Source organism: Microdochium trichocladiopsis (genome assembly GCF_020744255.1).
Source record: "Microdochium trichocladiopsis strain MPI-CAGE-CH-0230 chromosome Unknown B0I36scaffold_3, whole genome shotgun sequence".
Classification (NCBI taxonomy): domain Eukaryota; kingdom Fungi; phylum Ascomycota; class Sordariomycetes; order Xylariales; family Microdochiaceae; genus Microdochium; species Microdochium trichocladiopsis.
The window spans coordinates 1,902,226-1,923,579 of NW_025763546.1; the positions used below are offsets into that span (position 1 = coordinate 1,902,226).

At 57.5% G+C, this 21,354-nt stretch overlaps 5 protein-coding genes across 5 annotated transcripts; 1 reads left to right on the forward strand and 4 right to left on the reverse strand.

Moving 5' to 3' along the window:
• Positions 1 to 17: 17 nt before the first annotated feature.
• On the reverse strand, positions 18 to 1,998 carry B0I36DRAFT_285401 (glycoside hydrolase; the record flags this gene model as incomplete). The annotated part of the gene is made up of 2 exons (XM_046151585.1): positions 18 to 1,235; positions 1,320 to 1,998. 2 exons carry the CDS (start codon positions 1,996 to 1,998, stop codon positions 313 to 315), a joined length of 1,602 nt encoding a protein of 533 aa, XP_046015235.1. The 3' UTR covers positions 18 to 312.
• Positions 1,999 to 3,297: 1,299 nt separating this feature from the next.
• Positions 3,298 to 5,039, reverse strand: B0I36DRAFT_88793 (uncharacterized protein). Its single transcript, XM_046163522.1, has one exon. The coding sequence runs from the start codon at positions 4,879 to 4,881 to the stop codon at positions 3,577 to 3,579; it is 1,305 nt and encodes a 434-aa protein (XP_046015236.1). The 5' UTR covers positions 4,882 to 5,039; the 3' UTR covers positions 3,298 to 3,576.
• Positions 5,040 to 8,218: 3,179 nt separating this feature from the next.
• On the reverse strand, positions 8,219 to 10,256 carry B0I36DRAFT_238709 (fungal-specific transcription factor domain-containing protein; the record flags this gene model as incomplete). Its single annotated transcript, XM_046149633.1, has 2 exons — positions 8,219 to 10,068; positions 10,154 to 10,256. The coding sequence occupies 2 exons, from the start codon at positions 10,254 to 10,256 to the stop codon at positions 8,219 to 8,221; spliced, it is 1,953 nt and encodes a 650-aa protein (XP_046015237.1).
• Positions 10,257 to 17,374: 7,118 nt separating this feature from the next.
• B0I36DRAFT_317734 (uncharacterized protein) lies at positions 17,375 to 17,661 on the reverse strand. Its single transcript, XM_046153194.1, has one exon. The coding sequence runs from the start codon at positions 17,587 to 17,589 to the stop codon at positions 17,431 to 17,433; it is 159 nt and encodes a 52-aa protein (XP_046015238.1). The 5' UTR covers positions 17,590 to 17,661; the 3' UTR covers positions 17,375 to 17,430.
• A 756-nt stretch (positions 17,662 to 18,417) lies between these two features.
• B0I36DRAFT_88833 (uncharacterized protein) lies at positions 18,418 to 21,270 on the forward strand. The gene is made up of 3 exons (XM_046163523.1): positions 18,418 to 18,516; positions 18,602 to 18,805; positions 18,877 to 21,270. Exons 1-3 carry the CDS (start codon positions 18,514 to 18,516, stop codon positions 21,157 to 21,159), a joined length of 2,490 nt encoding a protein of 829 aa, XP_046015239.1. The 5' UTR covers positions 18,418 to 18,513; the 3' UTR covers positions 21,160 to 21,270.
• The last annotated feature ends 84 nt before the right edge of the window (positions 21,271 to 21,354 follow it).

A 21,354-nucleotide genomic window follows, 5' to 3' on the forward strand; every position in this document is an offset into this window, starting at 1 on the left:
TTGCTTATCCCACCACGAGCGCCGTGAACTCCACCCCAAAGTCCACTTGTGGATTTCTGGCTTGAGCTGTTTGCGGCGCACTTGTGGTTGGACTTGCCCCCTTGGGGACAGCTGGACACGCTGGCACTGCCACGGGTGCCAGACGATCCCCGTTCACGACCTTGGCCAGACCATCCTTTCACAAGATCGAATGGTGGTTGGATCCATAATAATACGTTTTAAAGACAGAAATCCTGTCAAGACTGTAAACGACAAAATACATACGCACAGATACCAATCTCCCCTTCGAATGCAGCTGCGCAGCTGTGCAGCTCACCGCAACAGTCTCCGGAACGGGTGCGCCTCTGTGTTGAACACGTACTCATCCAGCGAGATCAGTGAGGGCTCACTGAAGATGAGGTAGAAATACTTCAGTGTCTCGCCCAACCAGAAACTCTCCATCGAGTCGAGCTTCGCCGTCGTGCCGTCCCTGAGCATCACGTCGGCGATCGCGGCATTGCCCATGGCAGTACTCGTGTGCTCCTCGATGGCCTCAAACATCTGCCACGCCGTGTCGAGCAGGTCCTTGCGCGCCGTGGCACGGTAGAGGATGAAGACGCTCTCTATCGCCTCAGGCCGCAGGATATACCGCGAGTCACCGACGCGGGTAAACCCTGGCGGCAAGGCTTCCTCGGTGATGATGTCTTCAGCCTTGAAAAGGTCTGCTTGGTTCTGTCCAGCCTCTTTCAGCACGCCTCTCTGCCATTCCTGCTCGCTCCATGTACAATCATCTGCATCGCGACACGCGGCCATGGTGAATGTCTCTGGCATGATACCAGATTTCGTTGCATTGTAGGCCCAGATGCATCCTTCCGTTAGTTTCTGGCCAGCAATGAGATGCTCCGCGTCCTTGAAGAGCTTGCCGCCAACGGTGAACATCCCCCCGGCGAAGCAGACAAGATGCTGACCCGAGGTCTCAAGTGTATGGACAATTTCGCCATTCTCCTCATCCATGTGTAAAATCCCAGACATGCGGATGTCGGCATTATCTGGCGTCATTGGTCGAAACAGCATGTGCTTGAGGGCGACATTCATGGCGCTCTTGTACATCGTCTCGTAGCATGGAACCAGCCCGCCGAGAAGTGCCGTCATCTTGGGTAGATATTCAAAAACCGAGTCGGCCATCGCTCCGAGGCTGAACGTGTAGTCCTGGGTGAAGTCGAGGTGCTTCGCGTCTACGCTTATAGGCCATATGCCTATCGAACATGTTAGCCGATGCTTTCCCCCCTGGATTTCCCATTGCGATTGGCAACGCTCGTCCACCACACGTGCTTACTCACCTGGCATCAATGTGCTCTCCTGCTGATCCTCCAGAGCCTCGCGGATTCGTTCCGTGGCATCGAACCACTTGGGATCGCCTGTGATCAGCGAGAGCCGTGTGAACTCCATACACAGCGAGCCAATCTCGGCAACGAGCGTTCGCTCCGGTGCCTGTTGCGGGCTCAGCTTCACGGCGGCCTCTGGGTCCCACCGAGCAATGGGCATACGGTTTGGCGTGTCAAAGGCGACGTATAGCATGTCCCCTACCTCACGGGCCTTGCGTAGCATGTTCTGGTCACCGCTGAGATCGTACGCGGCAAGGAACCCGCCAAGGTATCGAATTGTCGTTTCGAAAACGTTGACTCGGCCTAGCGTGGTCTTTGAAAAGTCAATCTTGGCGGCAGCCCGAGCGGCCACGGCAAACTCGTCGTTCAACCCCATGATCAGAAGCGTGTCAAGGCTGTCGACGAGCGTCGCTCCCCATCCGCCAAAAGGGTTGTGGTGCGAACCGGTCAGTGGCGTAAGCTCATCGTGGCTCCATGCGAAGCGCTTATAGCTATCCCAACATCGGAGGAACATCTTCTTGACAGCCGCCTGGCGCTCGAGTCTCGTGTCCCGCTCCTTTGCGGATTCCCTCGGCCAGACCTCAGCCTGGATCCGGGGTAGGCTCTTTGGTCGTCCCGTCGGCAAATGACGCATTTGTTCGACTGGGTTCAACATGGGCAGGCGGCGCCAAAAGTATTCCGCATCGTCTATGACGCCAGGTTCAAATTGTGGTCGTGCAGGCTCGTGATGGGCGGTGCTGTAGCCGTTGCTGATCTCCTCCCAGGCATTGCGTCGCCAGTCGCGGGATAGCCAAAGGAATATGATGAACGCTCCGATGGCGTAGGGCAGAAAACACCCACGCCGGTGTGCGAGCATAGTTGTAAAGAGATGCGTGTCCGCCGGTGGGAGACTGCTTGAAGTTTGGCCGGCACTATGATCACGGTCGCGGAGGCTAGGTGATATCGCTTCGCGACGTGTCACAGCACGTTCGAAATCCCTGGTCAAGCTTGCGAGAACGAGATGTCGATGTCCCAGAATGTCATCCACCGTGGACACCCGTGCAAGGACGAGCTCTACGCGGATTCCGTGCGGTTGTTGCTATTGTTTCCGCGTACGATCCCGGTCAAAGGAGCTTTGATGAAATGTGAGCCTCTGGGCGCATCAGCACATTCAGTGAATTTGCTCTGCAGTTAGAGGCGTGCCAAGGTCCAGGATTAATGTACGGGACAGAGTGGAAGGAATCCAAATCTGTGCATGTCTTCCTCGCTGCTTCCCAATAACTCCTCCCTTCCATTCCTCCATTCCAGGGACACTGCTTCCCACCCTTCCCTGGGTCCCTTGCTCCAGCTGGGACAACAGACTTTATGCGGCGTTCATTCCACAAAGGTTGAGAGGGTCTGAAGGTCTCAGACCCCTCTCGCCACTTCTCTGAAGGAGAGACATTTGAAGCTTTGGAATCTCCCGCTAAAACGTGTTCCATTGCTAGGACCTGCCTGCAACCCCCGCGGTTCGTGGCCAAGAAAGATATCCCTCTCGATCTCAAGAGGAATCCTTGCAGAACCTGAAAAAGACCGGATTGGTTCCTGAGGGCTCAGACATCGAATCCTTCTTATCCTTAAATTATACGTGCATGATCCCAAGGTACAACAGGGCACACAACACAACCTTGGAACTGTGGGATGCCCAAACCCCTTGCGGATTGTGGGCCAGTTTAGCGCGCGGCATGATCTCCACTTGGCCGCCGCCAAAAGCAGCCTTCACGCGCAATCAAGCCATGAGCTTCCGACCCTCCTCGCCATCTTTGGAGCCTTGTTTCTTCAGCGGCAAGTCCCATGCCTTCCATGCACGTTTTAAGATGCGTAGGTATCTAGGATTCATATGAGGGTGCGTTGCAAGGGTCAGGGACCGGGCGCCGGAAATTTCACGAGACATCCAGCACAATGTCACAAGACTCTTCAGTAGATCGATTGGAGTAATCTTGTAGCTATCGATAATTATGCTTCTGTTAAGTGTAAAGGGTATCAAAAATGCGCCGGCTTGAAACAAAACGAGCAAAGCTAAAATGGACAACAAAATGGCCAAGTAAACAGACAATTTTAATGATGTATGCGCCATAGACATGGCTGTTGGTCTTGGGCAAATCAATTAGTGGCAGAAGAGCGTCGGCTGCCGTGAAGATGAAGGAACACAAGGCAGCAAAGAGGATCCCAAATTTGCATTGCTGGTGCGAGCTCAGCCTTTCTTCTTCGTGGGAGTTTCTGAGAGCCCAGTCGCACCATGCAGAATATTACTCCATGTCGTATCCCGTTGTCGCGGAACTCCCAGGCCAGCCCCAAGGAATCCAGCCCCAGGTGCAGTGGTCCTGGCAGTGTCGCTTGCTACTTTGGTCGACGTCGTTGTCTTGGAGCGGCTGCTCCCCGGAGGTGACGGCCCCTCTACATATATGTCGATGTTGGCGCTGCCACCACTAGCTTTACGGTCTTTGTTCTCGGGCGTTCGTGGTGGAGTTTCGAAAGGATTGCGTGTTAGATTACGCAATGCTCTGATCTCGGCCGAATGATGGTAAGAGCGAGCATCGCTTTGGGACAGCTCATCACTTGCTCGTCTTGAGTATGGCTGCGAGAACTTGGGGCTTGGACCACCGGAGTCTGTGAACCCAACGAAAGGCGATCCGAGTGTCGAAGACGCCATGCTGTTCTTCGCGCTCGTCTTGGCCAGAAAGTCTTGCCTCATGGTCGGATATCCGTCGATGGGTTGTGGCGCACTGACAACGATATTTCCGAATGAGGAGGACGTGTCATGATGTGTGAGCTCATCCTTCTTGTTCTTGCGCCGTCGCAGGAAGACAAAGAGCCAGATCAGGGCGGCCAACACCAGAATCGCAGCGATCACGCTGCCAATGATGGCGCCGACCGGAGTGCTGCCTTGCTCTGTTTGATCAGCATCGCTTGTGGATGGTTCTGGCGTGGCAGTGGATGACCCCGTCGGGCTCGTCACAGGGCCTCCAGACGACTGCAATGTGTTTGAGGGCGCAGCCGGTTTTGTCGTGGCAGTCGCTGTCGAACCGCCTGTCTTGGTACTGCTCGATACTGGGGTCGATCCAACTGGCGGTTGGCTCTGGTCCGCATCTCGCTTACACGCCCCGTTGTCGCAGCTGTAGCCGAAGGGACAACATCCTCCACCACAGGTCGCTAATTTTCCATCCAATACTGTAGTTTTGACTGCCGCGCCAGGATTTTGGCTTGCGTCCTGTAGCTGCAGGTCGCAGACGATTGGGTTGATAGTAGCGCATGTGCTCCCTGCCGGGCAGCAAAGGACGGTCGTCTTGCCGGCAAGGACCAGACATGTGTCTGTCTTGCCACAGCAGAAGTTATCGGGCAGGCCACTCTGTGTACATTGTGCTAAACTTTCGATGCCACCACAGACATCGTCCCTTGCGAATAAATGGCGTGCATCGGGAGTTGCTGAGACCCTCAACGCCATAAGAGCCGCTAGCATCACTGCCATCAAAAGCGGCCGTCGCTTGGATCTCGCCATCGCGGTTGCGTCGATAAACCCGGACGATTGTAGCAGACGACTACAAGACTCGTCGGGCTAGCGAATAATGCGTGCCGAAGAAGTCGAAGGCGAAGTGGGCGTTGACTGCCGGGGGTTGAGAATGTAGAGACGTCGTTCTTTCGAGTTGAGAAACGGAACAGCAGAGGAAACAAGCGTGCTGAGGTGATATCTGGTGGGCGACTTGGTTGACTTGTTCTGACGCCACACAGGATCTCTTTGAGGCGCGCGGGATTCGTAGTGATTAACAGTCAGGCCTGGGCGCATGCGTGTCACAAAGGGAGGTAATGATGAAAGAGCTAGCTGATGCCGGCGCGTAGCCTTGGGACAAACGGAAAAGACCTGTGACATTCCACAAGACGCCAAGAAGACCAGGTGCAGGAAATATTGAGAGAACAAAGACCTGGGCAAGGAAGCCGAGATGTTCGAGCCTGACTTGAACGCACTCTGACAGCATCAGGGATAACCGTAGCTTGAGGCATGGCTGGGTGACGCTGTGATGCGCGTGGCTCTTTTCCCAACCAGCTAGCGATGTTTCATTGTTTCATGACCACCCTGCCCAAGATCTGACTGGTCACGAGCACTGCAGACAGGTTTGGGCGACCTGGAGACAGCGTCTGGCTGGCCAGAAACATTCGCTACGCCGGGCTGGAGTGAGGCTCGGCTTCAGGACGACCGGGCAGGCATTGGACTGACTGGTTGGTGGGCGCTGCGGCAAACGGCAGCCCCATTCCATAGATAGCCCCAGCTCGTGAGGCAGCCCGGGACAGTGGGCTGGACGGCATTGGGCAGCGCTGCGCGTGTCGGCCTCCAGGGCATATTTGCGGCAGCCGATGGGTCAGAGGCAGGCGGCGATGCTGCAACGAGAGCACCAGGTCTGTTGCGCAGTGGATGGCGGCGTTCAGAAGCCCGACGACGGGCGGTTAGAGATGAGCAAAGTGGGCGGCAAAGGATTGGATGGCAGGGCCCTACCGGTGTGGTCGAATCGGGCGCGCTAGACCACACCTCTGCGCCTTGATTGGCGGTCGCCAATTCTCTCATCCTGGACAGGGCAGGTGGGTCTCGTGTGTGCCTTGCTTGCCCTTGCTCCTTCCATCCTAGCTTCCGCCTGCAAAGTGGCTACCTACCTCGTTTCTCCCTCGTCCTCTGCTCCCCTGTATGGACACAACAATGCAAGTCAACTGACGACAGACATGGACCACGAAGCGGTCAATGCTCTCAATGACGACACGCCGCATTGCGTGCCCTTTTGTGGCTGGTGCTGTTTCTTTTCGTGCCGGCCACGTGATGCTGCTTCAGCTGGGTCTGCCGCGGAGGATACGGCCCTGGCCGGACCAGCTGACCTCAATTCGCCCTCCTGCCTTGAAGCTGGAGCCCCTGCTCTGCGACAGCCAGCGGTCTGGACTCGGTCAGAAGAACCCCATACCGCTGCTCTTGACGAATTAACATTTCCACCTGATCCAGTTCACACATCGGTGCTAATTATCCCACAAGGCGGATGTGGCTCGTGAATGGCGGAGGCGACGTCCAGCCAAGTCTCAGTCGACCACGGACCCTGCAGAGGCACAGCTTCTCCTCAACTGTACCCCCCTCGGGCTCCGCTAAGCAAGACCATGCCCTCTGCACCTAGGCACAGCCATACTGCCCGCTCAGTACTATCGAGCGGAAACGGCGAAAAGCGCTCGTCATTGCCCCGGAGGCCGCCATTTCACCGCTGTTCAGCCCTTTGCAAGCGTATTCATGGACGTTGACTCATCGATCGTTGTGGATCCCGCTTGCTGGTTTCACGTCTGTGCTGGTTGGTGACTTTGCCTGATTCACAAACTCACACTCCGGCCGGCTCGATTTCCACAATTGTGGTGGTCCTCCTGCTTGCCGAGCTCCCGGTTGCAATGCATTGCCATGAAGATTGCGGCGCAGCCATGCTCCAGGTTGGTGAACTTCCGTGCTTCTTACCAGCCGAGCGACGCAATACGACAAGCTCAGCATCATTCCAATATGAACCCGCAGCACGGGACGGATTTCTCCGCCGTGAATCCAGCCACACAATAGGTCCACTCAATTAGCTTCTGACAATACCTTCTATCCACGTGTGCCAACAAAAAAGGTGTCTCGGAATCACAAAATGTCTTGGAGGGGAAACTAGAATCGTGGCCTTCCAACCAAGGCACTTTGACATGAGACCCCTGCGTACCGATCCTCACCGTTCAAAATACGATTCCACACACCCCCGCCCTGGCTGTCAGCCCAGCCGCATCTTCCAGACCAGAGAGGTTGACCAGCCAGCCTCCCGGTGTGAGGTAAAGACCTAAATGTGTCTCACTTGAGCGGCCCCTCCCCCACACCGAGAGGCCGATTGGGCGAAAAAGGCCCAAAAAAAAACCTGACGGATCGCCTTTCAATGCGAACCTTGTCCTTGCCGTCTCGCGTCTTTTCCTCCGTGGGCTTTGGGAAAGGATCCTGGTAGAAATCTGGGGCGGTATAGAGCAGGGTTGCGATGATGTCCGGCGGCCGAGCGGTCTCGTGACGGGCGATGAAGTTTTGCGCCGAACGGTTTGCGAATTACAAGTTCCGACGGCAAGTGATCGACAGACCTTGATCGGCTCCCGAGCGGAGACAACGAGAGAAGGACTAGCACCAAGCGCAGACGCAAGGATAGTGGCGGTCCGGTGTTGTTTGTGATTATGGCTCGCCCCAGTATGTCACAGAGAGCCAGCTGTTCCAGAGTCACAAGAAGAGAAAAGAGACGATTATGGTAGTAAAGTGGTCATGATGCTTTGCATTGGATTGAACTCTTTCCGAGCTCTTTTTGGTGGTAGTGGTAGTATGACTAGTATCCTATCCTTTCCATCGCCCCCCAAAAACATCGCGTCGTCATCTCAAAAGCCGTTCCCGTTTCTCCCGTTATCAGATGGGCAGCCTGCCTGCCCGTGCCTCGCGAACGCCAGTCCCGCTGTATGCATTTCTGATGAATGATGTATACACCCAAGGGAAGAAAGAAAAAAAAGGAAAAGGAAAAGAAGAAAACTGAAAAAAAAAAACAGGCGCTTTCCCACCACCACCAGCCAAGCGCCTCTCTGCGGCTCCGCCCCTCCCGCCCGTTTGTGTGAGAATCCAAGTGTTTGCAGAAGGTTGTGTGTTGTTTCCAAGTGTCGTTCCAGCCATGTCGCCTTGCGGCGGTCCTCTCTCTAATGGGTATATGTAAATAGGTAAAGGTAGAAGTGAAGTGTTCGAGCAAAAAAGAAAAAAGAAAAAGGTACCTTGTCCACAGCACAGCTGGGACAAAGGGTGAACCGAGACTCCCGCAAAAAAGAGTCTCTTAGATGAGCAAAAAGTCCCATCCTTTCATCGCCATGACCTCCCGCCAGCAGATGTAAGGAATCTCCGTGGCGCCCGTGGCGCCGGGGCTAGGAGGGCAGTTGTCGAGCTGGAGCCAGACCTCGCGGAGGAGCGAGGACACGCCGCCGAAGCTGCCAACCACCGAGGCGTCGCCAAGCTGGGCGATGCGGTCCTCGAAGAAATGGCGGAAGCTCGAGTTGGCCAGGCTGACGGAGCCGCCGATGAGATAGACCCAGGACAGGCTGCGGTCGAACCCGGCAGGGCCGGAGGGGATGTGCTGGAGAATGTTTGTGAGCTTCTCCACGAGGCCGATGCAGCTGGCTTGGCTCGGCGAGAAGCCGGGGACCAGGCTGCAGAGGTAGATGCGGGCCGCGACGCGGAACGCGCTGGTGATGTTCTTGCTGAGCTGCTTGGGGCTCAGGGTGCCGTTGGCGTTGAAGGGCATCTTGGGGCTGCAGTCGCCGACCTCGGTGAGGCCAATCTGGTCGCCCAGGGCGTGCACATGCTGGCAGAGGCTGATTTCGTCCATGCCATCAATCTTGAGGGCCTCGAGGCATGCAATCTCGGAGATTAGATACATGACACGATCCTCGCAGCCCATGAGCTCGCGCAGACCAAGGGATGAGTTGCTGGGCGAGAGGTGCTTCTCCCGATAGTGGTGTGCGAACACAGGAGCGCGGCCCTGCATGGTAGCACCCAGGATATCAATCCAAGCAGTGAGGGTCATGTTGAAGGGAGTCTGGGGCAGGTTGGGGTCGGCGACAAGCTGAGGAAGCTGGAGCCTCTGCACGAGAGACTGCGCGGCCTGGAAGTGCTGGTGCCAGGGGATGTCAGGAAGGGAGTCGTCGTAGCGACCAACGCAAGACTGGAAGAAGATGAGGCCCAGAGTTGCCTCGAGGATCTGCTGGTGGTTCTCGTCCCGCGTCAGGGCTTCGCAGAGGGCCTGGATGGTAACATGCCTGTGGCGCATGATGTCGGCGTCAATCTCGTCCGTCTGGCCACTGGAGGCCGCCTTGAGGTGCTGCGCAGCCATCATCAGGCAGCAGTGGAGGTAGCCCTTGTTGCTCTGGAGAGCTGGTAGAATGAGGTCCGATGTGACTGAGCCGTGCTGGTTTGTCTCGAGAATGGGGAAGATGGTTGGGAGAACAAATTGGATGAAGTGGTTGAGGAGTCGCTGGTCGTTCTCATCCAACTCGATGTCTACTTGCCTCGAGGACATTGCTGGGCCGTGAGCGAAGTCGAAGAAGTTCACGTTCAGGGCCTCTTCGGAGAGAGACTCTCTGCGCTCCTGGTATACTTCTTCTGTCCATTCGCCATCGTAGGGGAAGTTGAGGACAGTGCCCGAAGCTGGCGGTGTGTGGAAGGTGCTGAAGGTGGAGATGGTCGACTCTCGGAGGGTAGGAACATCGTCGATGAACATCTGCCTTTCCGTGCGGACATCGATCTCGTATGGCGAAAGCGGGCACATCATCTCGGGATAGCCATAGTCTTGAGAATTGGGCGGACTGTTGAAGTTGAAGGCAAAGTGCGAATCGATGGAGGCGGATCGCGTCCTGTCCAGGGGGTCGGAGAAGGTTGCCGACGTCGGGAGCGAGTGAGAGAGGCCAGGCGGCGAGTTTATCGAAGTGTTGATTGTGTGAGAAGCCTTCTCGGAGAGCTTCTTGCGCTTGATGATCATCTTGATGTCCTCCTTGTGCTGGCTGCGGGCGTCGTTGTTTCCCCACCACATTGGCCGCTTGTATTCGCACTTGAGGCCAAGGTGCCGGCAGGCCTTGCAGCAAGGTGTGCCCTCATCGCACTTCTTGCGCCGTAATCTGCAAGTGTAGCAGCCTAGAGTGCGCAGACAAAGTCGTTCGTTAGCTTTGTGCGATGGGAGGGCCGTGTAAGTCAGCAACGGCGTATAAGTGGAACTCACCTGTTCTTGAGCGGCGGTGCATCTGGGACTTTGTCTTTGCGCTGGCATTGTTGGGCGGCTGTTTTGAGGCGGGCTTCGCCTTTGTCGGTTGAGCGACCGCCATGGTGATTGGAGTGACGGACGGCATGAGGTCTTCTCGACGAGACTGAAGGGGGGGTAGCGGCGACATGAAGGGCATGTAAGGTATGTATATGGCGTGCGGGTGAACAAGGTAGGTACCTGCGTGCGGCGAGTCGCACAACCAAGACCTCGTGTGGGGCGGGCCGTCAGGCTAGTCTCTGCTCTAGGAGCCGAGTAGGCTGGACGGGTGTGTGAGTGGGAGAGGATGGAGGAACGGTTGCGAGCCAGGGGTCCAGGTCCAGGCTGGGGTCTGTCCTCGAGGGGTGGTGGGTGGCCGGGAGATAGTCAATATGCTCCCACAACTAGGCAAGCCTTCTCAGTTGCTGGCCGATCCCGTGCGTGGAAATTAGTGTAAATTAATGTGGTTGTCGACTCAACGACTGGTGGAAGCAAGACCAGCTTGCTGTTTGGTGTTGTGAATCGAGGCCGTTCGGTCGTGATTCTTCGGGTCCAGATGCCGAAGGGATGATCGATAGGCCAACGAGTCCGCGGATGCAAATAATGATTGTTGTTGTTGATGAATATTGAATAATAGAGAGGGGAACCGGCGGCTTTGCTGCTGCTGCTGCTGCTGCTGCTGCTGCGGATGGGGGAACTGAAACGACACTTGGATTCTGCTGTACACCACTTCTCTTCGTTCTGCGGGATTCTGGGAGACCAGTTGTGTAGACCAAGGAGGTGTGAGGGCTCAGTTATATCAACTTTCGTGGGCTAATTGACAGGCGGCCATCGTGGCGGGCAGGCAGCGTGAGGGGAAGGCTGTGTCCAAAATTAGCATCAATAGTCTGTCATCTGGGCTAATTAACGCACGTTGGCGAGTGGACTAATTTGAGAACGACGCATGCTGCATGCCGAAAGCGGGACTTAGCCCACGAACGCAGGCCGACGCGAGGCGTGACCAGCTTTTGGCGGGGAGGCAGATGGGGGTTGGGCGTGGTGGCCGCATCACGACAGTGGCATGCGGCCTCTTGAGTGGCCAAGTGCCCTGCGAGCCTTGGTCGAGCCGGTGGAGCATCTGGCGCACCTGTCCAACCACCAGCCAGCATCCTGCGCGGCTCGCAGCCTTCCTGGCCTGTTGCTGGCGAGCCACGTCCCACTCGGCGACAACGGCGGGAAGACGACAGGCGGACGTGCATGAGCGTGCATGGCCCCGGGCAGGGATCAGCTCGAGCTGGCAGGGGAGCCCAGCGACTGAACGGGAAGCTCTCAAAGTTGGGCGGCCATGATGGAGGGTTGCGTCGGACCAAGGGGGCCCCGGCATCCCTGGTGCTCGAGGCCAGGTCAAGGTGCCCGGCAACTCTCGTCGAGCAACCGCTCTGGATCGTCGTGTCGAGACGACCCGGGCAGCGGCCTGATGCACGAGTCGAGCACGGGAGAGACGGTAGTGCATCTCGATCGCGGGGGCGGCGTCCGGCAGCGAAACCGAGGGCTGAATGAATGAATATTGGCAGAGAGCAGTGAGTGCCGGCAGGAGCACGAGCAAGCAGCATCGAGTTGACCGGCGAGGATGCAGATTAGCAAACATCGATAATCCATTCCAGCGGCCTGCAGGCCGGCAGCGGCAGGGGTGCCAAAGTCTATCGCCAGGCACTCTCCCATGGCCGCGCCTTTGCCCATACGGGGGCAGGATCAGCTCGATGGGGGCCAGCAGCCAACTGCATTGTTCCCGTGGCTCCCGTCTCCCCTTTTGGGTTTGCATTGTCTGATTGCAGACGGCAGTGTCGTCGCTATCGTATGCGCCTGGCATTCCAAAGCAACCGGTGTGCACGCGAACCAACGAGCAGCCAAAGACCGGGATCCAGGGCAACATTCTGGTCCAGCACTGCCTGTGGAAGTGACACCTTGTGTGTCCTTTGGGGTTGCGCAGAAGGAAGAATAGAGCCATGGTTGAACATGCGCGTGGCTTCGTATTGCCGCAAGTGCAACGAAGGATCTCGAGACGCAGGCGGGTGGTTTCTGCGCGCCTCTCTCATCGCTGATCTCGGCTTGCAACACAAGACACACTTTACTCACGCATGGCCTCGGTCGACCTCTTGCCCACGGCAACAGCCTTTTGCAGGCCAGTCATTAGTAGTTGTGTCGTCTGAAGACAACCTTAAGCAGGCTACTACTACTACCACACAGCATGGGCAACCACCACTTACTCGCATCACATGCAGGCGTAAGCCACGCAAGCCACGCCGGCTCAACTTACACACGACTCGCCTTTCCTGGACAGCAGCCCTAGTCGAGTGGTCAGCCCGGCCAGTGCTACGCCAGGCGCTCACTCTTCTTGGCCGCCATGCAGGCGGCCGAATTCTTGCATGTCAGCAGCAGCAACCTCGAAGGAAAAAAGACCTTGGCGACGATTGCTGAGCGTTCCAACCCCCCCATCTTCTTCCCCCCCCCCCCGGCATCAACACACAGGCACCAAGTCTGCTCCTGGCCTGACTCTGCGCACTGATACGGACAAAAAGCCTGGCAAGCTGTCTCTGCTTACTTGTTGTCAACGCAAGCGGGATCTCGCAGGTCAGACACGCAGAGCTGGAGTCGGCCCTGCTCACCGCACATTCGCCATGTACATACCTACAACTCACTCTGTCCCATCTTGTTTCCTCGCTCGGAACGACAATGTCAATCCATCCCAGCCATGCATGGCATCAAGGTCCCATGTCTCGCGCATCTTTTTTTTACAAGGAGCTGGGATGTTCCCAGCAGTTGGCAAAAGCCGGAGCCCGCAACGCTTCGGCTCGCACCGATCCCTCCGAAGATTGAAAAAAGCAACGATGAAGATCCACCCTTGTGTGTTCTGGTGGCATGTCGGCACCATGGCAGGCAAGCAAGCAAGCAGAGTGGGCAACAGGAGTGGACTAGGTATACTAGCATGATGGGGCGCGCGCCGGGCAATTCGTGAGTAAGTCGAATTTGCCCATGGACCAATGTCATGCAGCACCTAGGGACTTGACAATCAGATTGGCCCCCTCGGGCAGATGAGGAGGAGGGAGGAGGGTGCGGTGGTCCGGGAGTTCCCCCCAGCAGCAGCAGCAGGCAGGTGCCGGCCGCCATGCTTGCGGGTCCCATGACTCGCAGGACATTTGACAGCCCGGCCACCCGATGTTGCGGCGGAGGTACGGAACGCGCGCGGGCGCACGAAAAGTTCGTCAGTGGTGGCCAGAGGGAAGGTGGTTGTCAAAGGGCACACACAAGCAGCATGGGCTGGCTGGGCAGAGAGCATGGGAGTCCAAGTGCAGAATGCAACCGAGGCCGTTTGGCCATCTGATTCGATGCGGGTGCAGAGGCGCTAGGGAACTAGCGCCGTGACGAGATGGCAGCTCCGGGCGCTGATTGGTCCGTCTCGAGAGACCGAGCAGGGAAGCTGGAGGTGGGGCCTGGCAGGTGAATGGTGGGCTCGCGGGCGGCAGAGCACAAGGGCAGCCGCTAGCCAGGGGCCCCCGCGGCCAATGTCCTGCAAGAAGCGGGAGCAAGGCGCGGGAGCTTACCATGCTAGCTCGCCCGGTGGGCCCCGCCATGCCTGCCACGCAGACCCGCCCGCCCGCCGTCCCCACCCTGACAGCCGACACTGCGCTGCTCTCTCTCCTCCTGCACGACCATGTACGTTCTTATGGACACCACGCTAATTAAGCAGTCAGTTAGCTCTGCTCGAGTGAGCCTCAGGAATCACTCCCTCCATCCATCTTGTATTCGGCCGCGGACCTTTTGCAACTGAGCTAGCATCCACCCCTAGGCTGCGCTACTGCACGGCTAGGTCCCTCCAGGGTCCCCAAGCTTCCCTCCTGCACGCCAGGCAGCGGCATATCGCCCTCCATGCTCCGGGCAGATCTCTACATGCCGTTCGCCCACTGCGGGCCCCCCCCCCGGCTCCTCAAGGCCAGCAGTTGACAGGTCAACTTGGGCTATTGATCGTAAATTATGGTCCTTCACTCAGCCAGCCCAATCTGGGTCACCCAGCATCCCAAATTAGCCCATCTTCTCCTCTCCCCGTCTGTCAAAGACCCAGCTGATCAGCGCCAAGCCTTTGTGCCTTTGTCCCTTTGTGTCTTTGTGCGGAGTTAGTTCCCTTGGACAATTGAGCCACAGTTCCACGGTTGGCAGATAGTAAAGCCTACCAGCCTGCGGAAACCCCTCAACCAAGCCCTGGTCAGCCAGCCTTTGCCCCGGCCAATATCCGGCACCTTTCCAGCTTATGAACGACTGGCCGAATCGCGCTCGGCCGCGGGCATTTTGTTGCTGACTCACTGCTCAGATTCTGCTGCCCCATTATCGTGCCATTCTGAGGAAAATGCTTCCCACTTAGCCAGCCACTCACACACCCACAAGGGCATTTCACCGGAGAAACCCTTCCCTGGGGGGCGGCCCCCTTGACCATGATATTCGTGCCAAACCGCTGCCCACCAGGCCACCCAGGCCTCGCTTACGTTTGCCAACAATGCTGCGTGCTCCCGAGGGGATGCCATTTTGTGTGTGTGATGCGAGTATTGGCTAATCTCCCACAGCTACCAATCATCAATTCCTGCTCAGAGGTGGAGCCATGCGAGATCGTGAACTGCCAGGACATGTTCCGTGAATGTGGGTGAACAACAACTTGCGATCTATACATTGTCGGTGCTGTGAAGCCCTTGCCGACATGGACAACGGCCGAGAAAGCGTTATCGGTTATCTCTCCTCGTCTCCCCATCAACGGCAAGTGACCTTTGCAGCTCGCATTCGTCGGATCCGCATTGGGACTTGTGTTGGAGACCTTTGAGAGGGCCAGGGGTCACAGAACGCAAAGTAGAGCATTGCGACAGTTCTCATGAGTAAGTGCTCTCATTTTATTGTGGTGTGATGGGGCCGTTGTTGCTAGGGCCCAGGTAGGTGCACCTAAGTTCGGGGTTGATTTGAATGCCGCTCAGACGAATCCGCGCAATTGCAGCTTCTCAATCAGATAAAGGAAGGCGCAGGGTTAACCGGGAGGCTGACAGATCGAAAAAGGTGGCGTGTGGAGCCACGGAGAGAGGTCGGTCACATTCTTTCCCCTTTGGGTATGCCAGACTTATTGTGCCTGTTGCTTGATAGCCCTGCATGAAAGTAGCATCAATGTGGTGCGGGGAAAGACCTTTGCTACTGAACGCATTGAGGCGAGGCCCTTTGATTGCTGAGTAGCGAGATCTCTGGCCATTTTACCACAGAGACGCATAGTCTCATCTGCCATTCCTCATGGCCAGCACAGGCAGAGCACCAAGGCACGCTGGGCAAACCAGCTTCCACGAGGGGAGGCGTGACCACTGTCATTGACAATGTGACAATGGCGCGACGTGCTGGATCGATGCTAACTTCCAGATACATGTCCTGGATAAAGTGGTCGAGTAGAATCCTGGTCGTTCTCCTCGGCACCGAACCGTTCCTCCACAAAGCCGAGCCGAAATTGATGCTCTGAGCCAGCCAAGGTGTAGAAGCGGCATAAGCCGAGGGCTAAGTTATGATGCTTGGCGTAGCCTCCGCTATTGAAATGCTGTGCTCAAAACTACTGATATTGCCTCGCCGTGTAGGCGTCGACCCCCCCTCCCGCTATCATGGCCACAGCCGTCACGAGGACTACCGCAGCCTCTGCACAGCGTGCGTCCTCTGATCTTCAGATTTCCAGCTTTTTTTGATGCAAAGAGTCGGTCTACACGCCTTTGCCTCCGAGAATCGCCGCATTCAGGCGGGGGCCAAAGAGTGGATGGAGCCACTGTGGGATCAAGACTGTGAGAACTCCGCAAGGCTCAGTTGGCGCAAAGGTCGCTGCAAGGCGCAACGCTAGGGCTGGAAGTGAGCCATGCGTCGTCTCGTGAGACCCAAGAGCGGTCAGGAAAGAAGCTGCCTGTCTCATCCGAGTGACTGGGCCCCTGTGCAGCTATTATGATGATAATGATGATGCTGCGAGCCGATGGCAACTCGCATGATGGGCCCAGCTCTTCAGTCGGTGAAGGCCTGGTTGCGTGCCTCACAAGTCTGTACAGAGCTCGTGGCGTTGAAAAGCGCGAGCAGAGTCGGGGCAGATCCCAGACTGGACCTCGCTAGCAGGTGATGGCCCCCAATGAGACAGGCGAGCCCCGGCTTGCGACATTATCGTTTGGGCAGCAATGTTGTTTGTCGTATGACGACGAGAGGAGCTTTGGAGCACGTCGGACGAGTTCGTTGCCGCCCATGCAGTATCTGGCAAGTGGGACTGCAAAGATGCTGGCCCCCATCTGCAGCGAGCCGGACTGGCGCCAACTTGGAGTCCAAGGCTCGACGGACCCAAAGCCAGCCTGTCCCTTCCGGGTCTTGAGCGATCATCAAGTAGCGTGCTTCTGGCGGTGCGGTTTCCGCCTCCACCTTCCTTGCAAAGCCCTTGCCAGCAAAATACCCGTCGCAGTCGAGGCCACGATTCATGCTGGCGGCTCTGATCCCGCCGCGCTCCGGCAAGCTAATTAGTGCCATGATGATGGGCAGCAGGCCAAGACTTAGCTCCAGCGGCCGATCTGCACTGGTCCGAGACCGACGTTGGACAACGCCTTTTTTTCCCCAAGAGCCAGATTTCACCCGCTGCTCCGCAACGGTCAGCGGGAAGACATTGGACTTGCCCGCATCTGTTGGCCCGGCCCCCTCCTCCCGCAGTCCTTGCCCTTCACCACCGTGGTTGTTGCTCGGTGTTCCTGGCAGACGCCCAACTGATATGTCGCCATCGGGGATGCAAGGGCCCTGCCCTCACTCATGGCAGCTTCCGCTTGTCACCAACAGAAGAGGCAACGCCACTGGGGGCTGCATGCCATCCGGGGCCCTGTGCGGCCAGGAAACAACTCCACCTGCCAGTCAATGCACATCTTCCAGCCGGCCCGCACAAACAACCCCAGGGGTCCCCTGGATCCATCCCCAGTTGACGAGTGTGACTGTCGACGGCCTAGCGTAGCGCAAAAGCCAGGGTCCTAGACCCCATGATAGCCGTCGCCGTCCGCCTGCCAGGCTTGGCCCGCGGGCGCCCTTGAAGAACGGGGCCTGCCCGCCCGACGGACGATCCGCAAAATCCCTGAACGAGATACTCTTGCGACTGTGATCACGGCCGCCCGCCCCCACAGAGTCACATAGTCACAGCCAAATCAGGAAGTCCTAATCCCAGTGGCCCTTGTGCCTCTTGTGCCTCGCTGCCGCAATTGTCACCGTGCCACAACATGGCAGCATGTCTTTCCAGGCACAGTCCCAGCACCACACACACACAGACACACAACCGCCTCTTGCGTTACCGCAGAGTCGTGGCAGCATGTACACCGAGACAGCCAGCCAGCCAGCCAGGATCTACCCCCAGCCTCGCGCATTATTCCCTTGCCCGCGCTCTGCGGCCTCGACTCAGCAAAGCAGCTCTCAGGGACTTGCTGATCTGGATCCCACCAATGACATCCGCTGCTTGAGCTCTGGCTATCTATGTGGCTGCTTAGTTTTAGAGTAGTGACAAGCGGGCTGCGCTAGGCGATTCAACGGCTCGACCAAGTGACGGAGCACCCCCCCATGCTTGAGCATGAAGGAACTTTCACAAAGCACTGGGCCGGCATATCCTCGTTAGCGTGGCACCATGGGCCTCGTGGCCAAGGGCACAATGGCTCGGCCGTGCCGCACAGGCAGGCATGCGTGGGCGAGTGGTGAAGAACGGGGCACATGGTGAATCCTGGTCCTCATCGCGGGCGCTTAGCCAGCTATTCCGAGGGCCTCGATACCTGGGCCGCCAATCAGCGTGCTGGCCCATGCAGGTGGCTGTCTGCACTCCTCACCGTCTCGGCCAACCAGACCTGCGCGTTTAGCTGCTCTGCCTCTGGCCCCTCGATGCTGGAGTGCTTGCAAGTGTCTATTCTTAGGGAGCTTGTCTTTGGGGTACAGCACTGATGCGCCGTGACTGGAATGTGCTCTGCCTGCAGCCCAACCCGTCACATCGTGAGAAGAGGTGCCCTTCTGGTTCACAACCGCCCAGCTCGCCCGTACTTGTACCTCAACCAAAAGCTCAACCACGACAACTTACATTAAGCGCCAGCCTGCCGCCCACCACGTCTGTGTGAAACTGGCTTTTCCCCCGTTTGGCATGTTAAATCTTTCTCTGGCGGCATACAAGCGATTGCATCTAGATCGAAACTACCGGCACCCTTTGGCGAGATAGTCTCCCGGAAGCACACGAGACTTATATGCCGGCAACGGCGTTGCGGCTACGCACCCACTGCGCCAAACCTTGATTGCGTAGTGGAAAAGTCAACATGGTAAGCTTAAGCATATTGCACATTCATCAAAAGTATCTCCGGTTATACTGGACAAGATTCTCATGAAGCTTGGCAACTCTTTTAGTATACTCAGTTCAGACCAAGCGAGCAATCGCAGATGGAGATGCGGCAGAAGAGTCGGCTCCACGACCCGTTCTTTGGCCTCAAGACCATGGATCTTCGGCCAGAGTCGGTTGCGACGGAAATCATGGACACGGATTGGGATGACGACATCATCAGCGACAACGAGGACGAGATGGCCAACTCGCCACGAGTGAGCCTGAACTCGGTAAATTCAAACTTCCAAAAAGAAAACGTCGACGGGCGACCTCTGAACTAATTGTGGTTGATCAAAAACAGTCTGGGCAGCCGAGTTTCACAACTCTTTCGTCCTACGAAGAGGCCCATACGCCAAGGTCAAGCAGAGCTCGCGAGGCTTACCCGTTTGATCTGGATCCAGCCACGACGATCCAGGGACCCAGAGGACCTCATCTATTCCGATCATCAACATCGTCGTCACAGAACTTTGACTTTCAGGAGACCTTGACATTGTCGCCGATCACGCCCAAGGCCCCGAACCAGGGAATGTACTCTCTGATGCCGGAAACTTACTCTGCCCGGGAAAGCATCTACCAATTTACCCTCGAAAGTTTAGAAATTGACGACTTGGTCTTGTGGTCGCCCGAGCAAGTCGCGCAGTGGATGCTGGACGCAGGCGTCGAGCTCTCTGTCGCGGAGAAGTTTGTGGAAAATGATATCAACGGTGCTATCCTCATCACACTGAAGTTTGAGGACCTTAGAGAGCTGCAGATTCAGTCTTTTGGTGTGCGGACCAAGATATGGGAGGAGATACACAAGCTGCGGGACAGCAAGCCACCATCGCCTCGACCGGAAACACCGATAGAAGATGAGGAGGACAAGGAAGTGAAGCGGGAACGGAAGCAGCAGCAGAGGGCGGCCGAGTTCGCCGAGATTGAACGCAGCGCCAGCGTCAACAGGCAAAAGAGCATGAAGAAGAAGCGGCCCTCGCAGGAGGACATCATATCGCCACTCGAGTCCGTCTCCATTGTCGGCATCGAACAGATGATGCCGAAGCTGCACACCTGCTCCAAGGGGGAGAACTGCTCCAAGTGGCGACGGAACCAGCGCCTGATTGAGGCTTTCAAGAAGGACCACCCGTTCGTCGACATGGACAAGGGAGGCGTCATCATGATGGCTGGCAACCCGGGAAATCCTCAGACCGCCCCTGCTCTCAACCGCCCGTCGTCGATGGAGGCTCTGCGGCCATTCTCTGATGCTGTCCCATCGGTAGTCGCATCGTCCGACGTGATGGGTCTGGGCGGCCTTCCTCCTTTGCAGTACCTCCAGGAAGCGGCCCTCCGCAACCTGCAGACCAGAGACCCCCAGGATAATGTGGTGCAGTTCCTCGACTTCCAACACCAGCACGACGGATGTGACTCGAGCGAAGTTCCTCCCACGCCACCCTTTGAGTTGCAGCCTACTCCCCAACCACACACCGGCCTTCGCTCCCTCCCGAAGCTGTCCATCCCGGGCCACTCCCAGAGGTCTTCACAGTCCTCACTGGGATCCCAGCAGTCGCAGACCTCCTCTCAGCCCATCTCGGAGCCGCCCAGGACTTTTACCCCGTACCAGATGGAGAAGGTCGAGGCCCGGGATCCGGCTCTGCAGACACCCATTGCGCCGTACCGCTTTGGCACTCCTTTCTCCGACATGGACGTTCCGGTGACCTCGGTGCCTCTCGGCCCAGTAGCTCGCGATGCTTCGCAGTCAGTTCCGCCTGACATGAGCTATCGTGCCGGCCCGTCCGCCGGCATCCCCCGCTCCATGTCCAGAGCTTCTCGTCGTCCGTCGTTCCAGGTCATGGAGCCCCTGGAGGAGCACGTCGCCAGTTCGAGCATGCGACCATCTCCCAGATCTCCTCCTCGTCCTTCCAGGACAGCACAGCCAGCGCAGGCACCACCGAGGACTGTCTACCCCTGGTCCCCTATCGGCGAGCCAGCCCCCAGCTTCCAGAGCACTCTTCCCTCCAACGTGGCCAGCAAGGCCAACGAGATCCTGACCGGCGGGGTCATCAAGGACGCCGAGGGCATCTCATACCAGGGCCCCGTCCGCAAGCGCAAGACAAAGATGCTGCGGCACGAGTGGCACGAGCAGTACGCCACGCTCAAGGGCACCCGCCTGGCTCTCCACCGCGACCGCGAGTCCCGGGAGCGGACACTCGAGTACATTGACATTGACGACTACGCCATTGCCTGCTCGTCGCTCTCTGCCACCAGCAAGCTCAACGCCGCCTTCAAGGCCATGAGCATCTCCCGGGGCGGCGACAAGCGCCGCTCCGCCGAGGACCCCGTCGGCGCCTTCAGCTTCCAGCTCATCCCCGCAGACGGCAAGCACATTGGCCGCCTGCGGAAGCGCGAGAGCGCGAGCATCTCGGGCCCCGTCACGGGCATCGCCGCGACCACGGGCGCCGCCGAGGGCGTCAACGGCACCGGCAAGACGCACCACTTTGCCGTCCGCGGCAGGGACGAGCGCATCGACTGGATGCGCGAGCTCATGCTCGCAAAGGCCCTCAAGCAGAAGGGCGAGGGCTTCGAGGTCAGCGTGAACGGCAACATGATCTGAGCCTTGTCGCGAAGAATGTGGTTTCACCATCCCAGGACCACCACCACCACACCACCACACCAGGTTACCCTTTTCTTTTTTTTTATTCATCAAGCATCTTCTCAAGGCGTCCCGAGTCCCCGGAAAACCCCCTTCCCCCCACTTGCGCTTCTTCGGCGCCATTTTCTCCTGCCCGCGTCCTCGTCATCGCTTTTC